This window comes from Halichoerus grypus, chromosome 6, assembly GCF_964656455.1.
Source record: "Halichoerus grypus chromosome 6, mHalGry1.hap1.1, whole genome shotgun sequence".
Taxonomy (NCBI): domain Eukaryota; kingdom Metazoa; phylum Chordata; class Mammalia; order Carnivora; family Phocidae; genus Halichoerus; species Halichoerus grypus.
In genome coordinates, this window is record NC_135717.1 from 76,568,752 (window position 1) to 76,580,851 (window position 12,100).

The window sequence follows — 12,100 nt, forward strand, 5'->3', positions numbered from 1 at the left end:
GGCCAGCCAGGTCCAGTGACCTTTACCCCTCTATTGCCAGAAGTCCCTTTAGAGATATTCACAGAAATTATCCATTTTACTTTCTCTTTACAGCACAGATTGACCCTGGCATATGTGAAATGCAAACGGCCCCAGGATGGCTCTCTTACTTCTTTGGGAAAAGTCTTTCTTATTTTACTCCATCTTATCACAGCAGGAAACTAGGGATTGAGGAAACTAGGAAACTCACTTTATGGTTTAGATGACCACAGCTAGCTACTTCCGAGGAAATGGCTTATTCCTTGATCTGCAAACTTAGGTAAGGGGATCTTTCAGGCTGAGGCCCCTGCAGGGATCAATTTCATTTGCTTCGTAGGGCAGGTCTGCCCAATATATCTTCTGTGGTCATGAGGAATAATTCACAAAGTCCACTGCATGGCTCTGCAGACTGCATCAGACATCATCAGACACACATCTGAGTCAACTGTGGAATGATTCAAGGCTTTGAAATATTTAAACCATATGTCTCGTGAAACTAGGTGAAAGTGATGCCAGTTTCCCTACGAGAGGCTGTCATCTGTGACTGAAGCTCAACTTGGCAATAATCCCGCATTCCCAGCCTCACCGGTCATGTTGCTATGGGCTATGAACCCGTTAGTACTGTGGGGCCACGTGGCTTGGAATAGAACTACAGGTAAGCAGAGGTCCCACGGGCCCTATGGAAGGTGACCAGGGAGATTCAGTGGTCTTCTTTAGGTCAGGACAAAATTTATGCCCCTGAAAGGGACTGGGCTTGGAAGGGAAAGTGAAAAGAGTATATTTAGTGCCCTGGAGGAGGTAGGAAATACCATTATTATCACCAAATGACATTTACTAGGAGTCTTATTCTCTGAAAATTAGCCAAGATCCCTAGGCATTCTTTGAGAGAAGGGACCAACATTGCAAGAATATGATCTGTTTTATCTTAAAGTCCCTCACCGGTTGTTTCCCTCTTTCTGAAAAGCACCGGCAGTACACTTGACATGGAAGATGCTTGCTAACAGCTTGGCATGGTGGAAATTACATCGACTATAAAGTCAGATTCTATTCCCAGTTCTGCCACTTAATAATGGTGTAATTAATATTACACTTAATTGTTCTGAGCTTCACTTCCCTCTTCTCTGAAATGAGGATGCTAATACCTGTGTTATGAGGGTGTTTTGAGGATTACGTGCAATGAGGTATGTGTAGGACATGGTAGGTTATTCAGAAATGTTAGTTGAATTTTAATTCAGAGAAGATGATAGACATCTTGTTAAATGAATATGGATCCAACAGCCAAGGAGCACCCCCCTGTCCCATTTAACTCCAAGACAAGTAAAAATTTGAATAAAAATGGAATATATGGAAAGGACCCTTCCTTTTTGTCTCCTGTTGATCTGTGTTGAATCTGTAAAAACTAGTAAAGGAGGGGGAGAGAAGGCTCAAATAGCTAGAGAGTTTTTCTCAAGTCTGTAGCCATATAATTCTCTTAGAACCAACTCTTTCTTTCTCATCGCTCTCCAAAAGGAGTTGCAGCTATACCCTCTCTCAGGAGCAGCTGCCTGTGTTGTGAATCCCAGGCCAGTGGATGCCAATGATTCTGACCTGTCTTCAGGGGTGGAAGATGGCGGGTGATGCTCAAGTCAGTCTCCTCCTCCATTAGTCAGGAGAATGGGGGTGGGGCTGGTTAGGGAGGGCACAGAGAATCCAAAGCGACAGACAATCCAACCTTCCCTACCCTACCTCATTCAGCCAATGGTTCTCATCTTTCTCCCAGCCTTTTTTCCTAGAAGTTGCTCGCAAGTAGCAAACCTCAGACATTTGCCTTCTGGTACTAGAAAGCGCTAGGGAACAATGATGTAGCCTCTGGATGGGAGGACCCCATCAGCTGGGAAACTGAGCCTGAGCAAATGAAGCCCTGGCTGAGCTTTTTACAGTGAGGGTGGTCTGTGGCTGATGAAGTGAGAGGGCAGTAGAACAGCAGCCCAAGTGAATCTGGGGGGCTGGTTGTGAAGAGGTTTGGTTTGCCAGTCTGTGGGCACAGTTTCTTCTAGATTATGTGCTGGGGGATGAGGGTGGAGACAGGGTGGGAAAGACAAGAAGAACCATCATCTGCCTCCTTGGAAGAAGAGGCTCAGCACAGGGAGGAATCTGTTTCCTGTATTTTCCAGCCACAGACTAGAGTGGAGACTATCTCAAGGGGTTGTTCTGGTACAACTCCTGGTAGGTTTAGGAGTTGTAACATTTATCTTCCAAGAAGATGGGGTCTTTCACGGATTATTTTTGCCCCTCACTCTCCTTCTTTCAGTACTGGCACTCCCCCTTGTCCATCCCTCCAGTGCCTGCAGACCAGACAACTTTTTCAGAGGCCTACCTTGGGTTTGAAGGCAATGAGCTTCAGAATCATCTCCACGGTGAAGAGGCCAGTGAAGAGCATGTTGAGGATGTTCATGGCAATTTTGAAGAGGCAGCTCTGGCCGTAGTGCTGAGGGGAGGGGAAGGACTGTCAAAACGAGGCAGGGGCATCCCTACTCCTTACCACCCTCCTCTCAACAGAGATCTTCCTTGAACCAAGCCCTGGAAGGCCATTCACATCTCTGTGGGCAGCCAGGTGGACTCCGGAAATCCTGCAAATTCTTCCCTTCTCTGCTAGCTCTGAAAACACAGGTTATGACACCTTTATGGAGACTTCTGGTTCTCAAGAGAGCTCAAGCACAAGTTGACCTCCCTGAAGAGAGGTGGATATAGAATCAACCTCTGTACCCATGCCTCACAGTAGCAAACTCTTCAGGCTCCCCCTCTGTTCTCCATTTCCTTCACTCTAAGCGTTTTATTAACCCAGGCCTCTATGGATTCTCTTATAAGGTCCCAGAGAGGAGCTCATCCTTGAGAAGGGACACTTGTCCTTCTCCATCTTGGAAAAGAGGACAGTTCTTCTGCTCTTTCTGTCTCTTGGCCAACATGAAGGTGCCCCACTGGAGTCAGCCACGCAGCTCTTCTACACTTCATCTCCTCCCCTAGCATCCTCCTTCCTGCAGGCGTCATGGATCCTCCCCTCGGACTGACCTGCATGGCCAAGCAGATGGTGTTGAGCAGGATGAGGACGAACATCAGGTATTCAAAGTAGGTGGAGTTGACCACGTACCACACTTTGTACTGGTGCTGGTTCTTGGGAATGTACCTCCGCAGGGGCCGGGCCTTGAGGGCATATTCCACGCACTGTCGCTGGGAGGGAGGCAGCGGGAGGGGTGGGGCGGGGATGGAGAGAGCGGGTTAGTAACCTGGATGATGTGTGTGGGGATGGCAGAGGAGGTGGGGTGTGGATGAAACTGCAAACCTGGGGCATCAGAGAAATAATCTACTTATCTAGCTCATTTACAGGTTTGAGATATTATTTGGACTTTTTTTTTTTTTCCTATCACTCCCTTAATCAAGGAAATCATTGCCTCTAGTCAGTTTCCTTACCAAGATTTTGTCAAGGAGTTTGTGTCTCCTTTTTTCAACTTGGTAATGCCTTGTATACTGCTGACACTTAGGTGGCATTTGATGAATACTTACAGAATGACAGATACTTGGTCTTCCCATTGATTATTTCCTATGCCACAGACTCTCCTTGGGGCACTTCTTAACTTTTCCTTCCTGTCCTAAGTCAATCTCCCTTATTTATCCATGTCCACAAGATCAGAAGACATAGTTCAGGGACAGGGGATCAGATCTTGGGGCTAGCTAGAATCGTGAGACTCCAGCACAGATTCATTTTCTGTGCAGTGGGCCCAGATTGCCGTATCAGAAACTGGGGACTCACTCCAGCCTCTTCACTTACCCTCAGCCTCCACACCCAATCTCTAGGCCTGACCAATTTTATTTCTTATCCTGTCCACCTCCACTATCATTAACCTGATAGTAGATCAGGGTCTAATCATCACATCTACACTTTCTAATTGGCCTCCTTCTTTCCCATCTTACTTCCAATCCAAAGGCCATACAGCAGCCAGAATGATGAGTCTAAACCCAAGAGGTTGACATCAAAACCCATGAGGGGTCCAGTTGGCCTAACTGGTGTAGAGCTGAATGTCTTGTGCCATGTACCTACCCATACAAGACCTTAAGTCACTCATGGACAGGGATACAGTTCCCCCTGACTCTCCCCATCGGGGAGCCTAGTTGGGGAAGCGACCTCAGTGACCACATGCTGCAGCCCACCGTAACAGCTTCATTCCTCCCTGACAGAGTTTCCAGCTCTTTCTCATAGGCCAACAGAATACCTCCCAGTACTGGCATTCCCATATCATTCCTCCTTAAGCTTACTTGCGCCCACCTCATGCACAGGCCTCTGTGTTTTCTTTAAGAAACCATTTACTAGTGGTTTTCTAAAGCCCCTCTCTTCTCCACCCTGAAACTCTCACTCCCTCATTGCTCTAGTTTCTTTCTTCATTATCAATGTGCCAACCCACGTGAACACTTTCTGACTTGTCAACTTCTGAGACACAGGGTATGAGGTTTTTTCCCCCACAGAATCCATCACAGAGTCTCCTTAAGTAGATGCTTAACCAATATTTGTTGGCTGAATGCATTTGCCAGATCCAGGATTTGCATTTCTTTTGTCCAGGCCCTTCCAGAAGACTGACACCCCTATTCCCTTGTTGAGGAGCAGACAGATGATCTTAGTATCCGCATGGATCACTCTCCTGACTCCAGCCTCTCTTCTGGGTGGGCCACAAGCTGCCAACTGCTGTCATTCCTCACGTAGCCTTGCTCCCCCCCACTGCCCTGCTACCTGTTCCTCTCCTTCCTAGGAAGCTACCTGGTTCTTGTCCAGCTCACAGTTCTTGTATTCCTGCTCCCCCTGCTCCTGGAAGGTGACGATGACGAAACCCACGAAGATATTCATCATGAAGAAGGCAATGATGATGATATAGATGATGAAAAAGATGGAGATCTCCACACGGTAGTTGTAGATGGGGCCCTTGTCTTCTGTGTGGGAGTCAATGGAGCGGTACAGCAGCCTGCAGGAGGAGACAGGCCCCAGAGGGAAGCAGAGAAGCAGTGTTACCTCTGTGGAATGATGGCACCACTGCTCCTAGGGATCCTCGGATCAGGGGTGCTGGAAACAGCTCTAGGCTGGGAATCAGAAGATCTGGGTTCAGGTCCCAGCTCTGCCACTTACTGGTGTGGGACCATGGGCAAATCACTTAACCTCTTAGAGCCTCAGGTTCTTCATCTGTACAATGGAGACAATAAGCCTAACTTTCCTACCTGGCAGGGTGGTTGATATAATGTATATGGAGGGTGTTTTGAAACCGTCAAAAATTATTTTAATGTAAAATGAGTCATGGACATTGATTTCAAATACTAGAAATATTAGTAAATACTGAAACAGCTTTGCAAACTGGTATAGACTCAGAGGATGTTACAATGAATATAAAAGAAATCTATCTGAGAGCAAATATCCATTTAGATAAAAATATTAGATAAAAAATGACCCAGGCTTATTTAGATCATCAGCAATGGTTTGGATTCATACTTAGGTAGTTTACATGTGTATGCCATTCATTTGGGCCTGGACTACGTGCCCATGATGCTTATTCCTCTTCATGGATAGGGATTATCTCCTCTCTCTCCTTTGTTACTCTGCACAGTACTCGGTTATTCTCTAGGTATTATCTATATTTTACCACCTAAGAATGGTGACTCTCAGATCCATGTGCTATTACTGACTTAGAAATACTTAGAATTTTCTCTTTTAAATAATAATTTCCCTGGAATACACTAGGTAGGGGGTATGGGGAAGCAATTGTCTACACAAGATATATGGAACAACCTGGTAGAGGTGATGCAGTGTAAAAGGCCAGCCAGGTTGGTCTAGGCATTATCTCTGCAGAGGAATTTGGACTCAGGCTTCTGTCCCTCTCTTACGTCTCACTGTAATTATAGGCAAGGCTTTTTCTAAGGAGATGGGGGTAGAGTCTAAAAGATAGCTATCTTGGCCATCTCTACCCACATTGAGTGCATGTTGGGAGCAGTAATCTTGAATCCTATGGTAATCCAGGGGCTCATACCTAGAGAAACTCACCCCACTCCTAGATGCCATGAGAGTAATGACAAAGACCCCTGTCATTGGGGCTCACTCTGAGGTAGGGAGGGGAAGCTCATTTTTGGTTGGAATTTCTGAAATGTTGACATCTTCTAGAAAAAGAAGAGTCTATGTTTCAGCAGTGACCATGGAACGCAGATTGTTTTAGAAACAAACCCTCATTGCTTGGGAGGGACACAGGTAAGTATGACTTCTGGGAAGGAGTGTGGGAGAATAATAAAACTTGGGGAATGTCTTGACCTCTAATATCAGGATGGGCAGGCCTTGATTTGTATACTCACTCCGGCCACCCCTCAAAGGTAGAGACGGTAAAGAGGGCCATCATGGCTGCCAGAACATTGTCAAAGTCAAACTTGCTGTTCTCCCAGCTGCGGGGTTGGATGATGGGGTGGTCGACCTCCCCGTCCTTGTATGTGATGTAGTTACCCCTGAGAAAGAAGGAAGAGTTAATTTTTGTGTCTCTCATCTCCCTTCACACCTGACCCACCAATGACTCCTGGCTTGCTGGGTGGGATGAGACTGGCCAGGCTTAAACCCTACAGTACTAGCCATTGGAAAGAACTTGAGAGGGTAGACCTTTCAAGAATAGATAATCTTACATGTCATGTCAATGTGATCAAATTACCCATGGGTCAAAGTTCAGCTGTCAGTGCCATCTCAGAAAGAATGGGTTGTCCCTCCTCTCAGGCCAAGTCACCAACCTCCCAGAGTTAACTAGCTTTGGCGCTGGCTGCCCTCCTGCTTGTACTCACTTGCATTCCGCCTCAGTCTGTTTGGAACTATCTGAGCAGGTGTAGAGCTTTCCCTGGAAGGCAGAAGAACAAAGTGATTGGAGATGTTCATTAATCAATGAATCAGTCAAAAAATGATTAGTGATCATCTCTATAGCCCAGCACTATACTAAGGACTTGGGATGAAAAGTGCAAGGAGAGCAGAATTGAATTGGGAAGATATGGCTTGTATATACAAAGCAGGCAGTGAATAAAGATGCTCAGTGTTGCAAGTACCACTGAAATAAAAAAAATTAAAAAAAAGGGAACTCTACTCCGTGAAAGCTGGACTCTTTCAGCTGGCCTGAAGAAGGGTAGAAGTGGAACAGGGTTTGGAGGGACAAATTAGATGGGAGGAAATCAGGGGAATTTATATGGTTGGTGGGAGAAGGCAGGGGGACGGATGCTTCAGATGGGAGAACAGCAAAAATAAAAGGATTAAGGCAGAAAGAGCAGAGACCGTGGACACCAGCCTCACCATAGCTGAGGGGTCTTGTCTGGATGCAGTGAGAGAGAACCTGGGTGGATGCAGGGTTCTGAAAGCTAGGTGAAGAAGGGTGGATTTGATGCTGTTGATAACAGGGGACCATTTCGGGTTTTAAGCAGGTGACTGACATGAGGTTTCAGAGGATAAGAGGCCCTCTCCCTTTCTTGCTAGAAGGATGGGCAGGCACTGCAAGGGCAGGCTGTGCTGTGAGGGTGAGGGGTCCTTGGCCTGGTGGAGAGCACCCCCTTCCAGGCTCTTCCTCTTCCCCTGGGGGACGCTGAGAGGAGGGTGGCTGGAGGTTCCACTCATCCCAAGTCTGACTCAGGCCGCTGTCCTCTTTTGGTTGTATCTGCCAGCTCTGTTTCTCAGGAATACTGAGAGGAGGGGAAGGAAGCAGGAGCACGGATCAGAGTCAAGATGTTACCTTGAAAAGCTGGACCCCGATGCAGGCGAACATGAACTGAAGCAGTGTGGTGACAATCACGATGTTCCCGATGGTCCGGATGGCAACAAACACGCACTGAACCACGTGCTGCAGTGGGAAGAGAGGGCAGGGGAAGGGATGGGGTTCTGGAAGTGCCTGCAGCCTGAGCTTCCTTCAGCTAAGCCATGAGCCTTTCTGAGGAGGCTGAATGGGCAGCCCCTTTGCCAAAGGGGGAAATTCAGACTCAAACAGGCAAAGAACCTTCCCAGGTTCACATGGCGATGGAATCCAATGGAACCCAAAGTCCCCTGTTGGGCTCTAGGTGACTCTAGGGACAAAAGCCCTGCTAGCTTCCCATTTTATAGGGGTAGGAATATGGGGACCTCATCATTATGTGGTGCCCTGGGTTTGTGTGTGCATCTCCTTCTTGTGAAAGTTTTGCTTAGAAGTTCTGATTTTGAATGGCTGCCTGTCCTTGTTCTCTTCTCCCTGAAGTGGAACTGGTGGTACAGGCAGGAGAGTCCAGGCTCCCACACAGCAGCCACTTGCCCTGGCTATTTCTCCACCCTCCAGCCTACCGCCCCCCCATCCCCTTGTTTAACTTCCGCCAACCCCCAGCCAGGTAGATGCTTGCTGGGCTGCTGGCTACCCCCCAGACCCATGCTTCTCACCTTTAGCCCCTTGGCCCTGTTGATGGCTCTCAGGGGCCTGAGGACGCGCAGGACTCGTAAGATCTTTACCACGTTGATTGCGCTGGACCTGGGAGAGGGAAACAGGGCAGGCGAGTAAGCTCCTCTTTTGGTGGAGCAGGAAATAAGGTGGTGAGGGGGTGTGTTGACAGGCTGACCCCAGGCCAACTTGAGAAAGTGTAAAGTCTGTTTTGGGGGATTTTTCTCATCCTGGGACCATTCTCTACTCCCACCTCCCACCCCCTTGAAGAGCCTAGAACTTGCCGGTGACCCTGGGACTTCCTGTTGGTGTGTAAATAACATGAAAAAGCAATTTACCATGAGTCATTAGCACTATAATGTGCTACTCAGGGGAGCTTTAGACAAGAAAAGAGAAACCCCAGCTGGGCCACTTAACAGTGGGATAAATTTTCTAACTTTTCTGAACCCTAGTTTTTCATCTGTAAAGTGGGCCTCATAAGGTTGTTGCAGGGATTAAATGAGGAAACATATCTGTATCATCTAGCAATGTGCTTTGCACATATTATGAACAATAAATGGTAACTTTATTAGATGGTGGAGATTCAGGCTTTGTTGGCTGGAGGTGATGGGCGGGGGAGGAGATATTCTGGATCTCCAAACATGTGTCCTAGGTAGTTGCCCATTACGTGCGTATATGAAACCCACTGGTTCATAGCACACTCAGAACTTGAAAGAATGGATTCTACACAGCAGGTCCTGCATACCTGGATGCTAGGGCCTGGCCAGAATCTCTGGGAGCTTCAGGCTTTTTCTGTTCCCCAGTGGAAATGAGGCACCAGGGTGCAGTTCTCCCCAGAAGCACCTCAGCAGGAAGCCTACATGGTTTCTGGAGTTATTCATCAACCCAACCCAGGTGGGGTCTATCACAACCCTCACACACTACCCTGATTGAGATATCCTCTCAAACTTTCAGAGAACTTGTACCCACCTTGGGACCTAAAAAAATGTATGACACCTCAGACAGGGCTGATTTCATTCTACATGAGGTCAGGATAATGTGCTCAAGAGGGAGCTGGTAGAAAGATCGGATTTCTCTGGTTCATGGCTCTTTTATCCCAAAGGATTTAAAGGGCATTCCTAGTTATCCCAGTGTCTCAGGGAGGGAGTCTGTTTGCACTGAATGGCAATGGAAGGGATTTTAAGATCAGGCGGGGGAAAGTACAGACAAGGGGGGGCGTTGTTTCTTGGTTCCAGGTTAAATAGTAGTTTAGTGGTAGTGCTGGGATTAGAATCTAGACCTGTAGGCTCCTAGGCAGATAGCTGGGATAATACAACTGATGATCACAGAAAAGGTCTCACTCCTCATGTCCCCATGTCCACTCTTTCTAGGCTTACCATGAAAACACCCTTGGGAAGGGAGACCCAGGACCCTTTTTCCTCTGCAATTGGTGTGCCCTTGGGCAAGTCTCATGCCCTGAACCTCAGTTTTCCTGTCTATAAAATGGTGGTAACAGCCCCTGCCCTGCCTGCCTCATAGGTTTTTTTGTGAGGACCACAGAAGATTGTGCATCTGAAAGTGCTTTGAGGTTGAAGGGCAGGGTTTAACATTAGCAGCAGATAGAACTTGGGAGACACTAGTAATCGGATCCTGTTAATTGAGCAAATTGGCAACCTTGGTTGTACACTGGAGTCTCCTGGAGAGCTTTTAGAACTCCTAAAGCCCAGGCCTGTACCCCAGACCAATTAAATAAAAACTTGGGGAGAGGGATCCAGGTAAATGTCTTTCCTGAAACTACTCAGGTGATTCCACTACAAAGCCAAGATTGAGAATCAGTAATTCCCCTCTCTCTTTCTCTTTCCCCCACCCACCTTCTTCTCATCAGGTTCTTTGACTGGAGAGAGAAAGGGAGGGAAGATGGTCAGGAAGATCAGAGCTGGTCACAGCAATGGCAGGCCCTTGGAGCTGAGGGTAGCCAAGGGCACTGGGCATGTGGTAGAGGAGGCAGGAAGGCCCTGGAGACATTCCTCTGTTATAACTGGGCCCGGCCCTGCCTGTCATGGCAAGATCCAGATATTTAAACATCTTCTTGCTGGATCAACATACCCCCAAGTGTCACACCATTAAGGACGTGTACAAACAGCCATCATGTTTTACAAGTCAGGGGCCCCACCCCATTCCTGTCACAGTCACACCGGTGGCCATGCAGGAATGCCCTCCAGAGTCTTGGTCATCCTCTCTGACACCCATTTCCACTTGTGTGCCCCCATATGGGGCCGAGGGAGTCCTACTCACTGGATGCCAAAGGAAATGAGGGACACGCTGACCACCAGCAGGTCCAAGATGTTGAAGTAGTTTCGGCAAAAAGAGCCCTTGTGAAGGAAAGCCCCATAAGCAGTCATCTGCAGGGAGGCACAGAGAAACACGATCATGAGTGGTCCCTGCCCAAGCTCCAGAGACCCCCTCATGCCTCCCTCTCCTCCCACAGCATCCCTTGGGTGGGGCAAGCTGAAGAGCAGTGAGAGGACCGGGGGCAGGCAGGACTGCAGAAGGAGAGGCAGGACCAAGGACAGCATTCTGCAACCATTTAATCAACCACCACACAATCCCCAGCTCTGGATGGTTAAGTGGTTCCTTCTACCTACTAGACCACACCAGACTCTTCCATCCTATATTTGGAGCCTTTTCAGATTGGGCACTGCCATCCCTCTCTCATTTTCCACCACTGTTCCTCATCACATGTCCGTGGCTCTGGCCCTGAGGGGCCCTTTGCTGATACTGCCCAGACCAGTTTTCACTTGGATGCAAACTTTCCAACCTCCTGTTCAAATTCTATCAACCCCCAGGGCCAGCTTCAGACATTAAGCATCTTGGGAAAGGTGGGGCATGCCCAGTGGGGTGACCAACTGTCCTGGTTTTCCCAGGATTTTCCTGGTTTAGCACTGGAAGTCCTGTGTCCCACCCAGGCAACTCTTTAGGCTCAGGCAAACTGGGACAGCTGGTCACCCCAGTGCCCAGTGAGAAGTTTTATTAATAACTTTGGCAATTAGCATCCCTCCACTTCCTAAGCTTAATTAGTGTTTATGATCTATGCCACATATTCTAAACTCAGTTCTATTATCTTGCTTCTAGACTGATATTCTTTGAGGCCAGAGCTGTGTGTTCAGAGGGACAATGTGGTACCATGGTTAAGAGCATAGGCTCTGGAGCCAGGATGCCTGAGTTTGAATCCCAACCCTGTCATATTTTATTTGTATGGCCTGGAACAAGTTACTTAACTTCTCTGAGTCTCAGTTTCCTCATCTGAGAAATGAGGGTCATGATAATATCTCCCCTATAGGGTTGTAGGCATCAAATGAGTTATTACAGGTAAAACACTTACACTACCCTGCAAATACTAAGCTTCATGTAAGTGTTAGCTGTCACTATAGAGAACTGAACATAGGGTCAGATAGATTGGATTTGAATTCTGGATTCTTCCTATATAAGGATGTCCAGTTTCCTCATCTACAAAGCGGGCATACTATTCCCTGTCTTTGTGAGGCACACACAGAAAGACAACGTGAAGGCCCTTTGAAGACTAAAATGGGAGCACCTGGGATGGTGATTATTTTTACAGGACTTGGCTATTATTACCTCTCTCTGAGCTCAGTATAAAGCCACTGTAGACACTCAAA

At 47.6% G+C, this 12,100-nt stretch overlaps 1 protein-coding gene across 9 annotated transcripts in view; it reads right to left on the reverse strand.

Annotated features, from left to right (window-relative positions):
• Positions 1-12,100, reverse strand: part of CACNA1C (calcium voltage-gated channel subunit alpha1 C) — a 649,893-nt gene that overhangs the window by 94,837 nt on the left and 542,956 nt on the right. For all 9 annotated transcript variants that reach the window (XM_078075431.1, XM_078075429.1, XM_078075427.1 and 6 more), the window contains 8 exons: positions 10,719-10,825; positions 8,447-8,534; positions 7,776-7,883; positions 6,847-6,899; positions 6,376-6,522; positions 4,805-5,006; positions 3,067-3,225; positions 2,375-2,485 (listed from right to left, as the gene is read on the reverse strand). In XM_078075431.1, the coding sequence (XP_077931557.1) occupies positions 2,375-2,485; positions 3,067-3,225; positions 4,805-5,006; positions 6,376-6,522; positions 6,847-6,899; positions 7,776-7,883; positions 8,447-8,534; positions 10,719-10,825 (975 nt within the window). The remainder of the gene's footprint in view (positions 1-2,374; positions 2,486-3,066; positions 3,226-4,804; positions 5,007-6,375; positions 6,523-6,846; positions 6,900-7,775; positions 7,884-8,446; positions 8,535-10,718; positions 10,826-12,100) is intronic.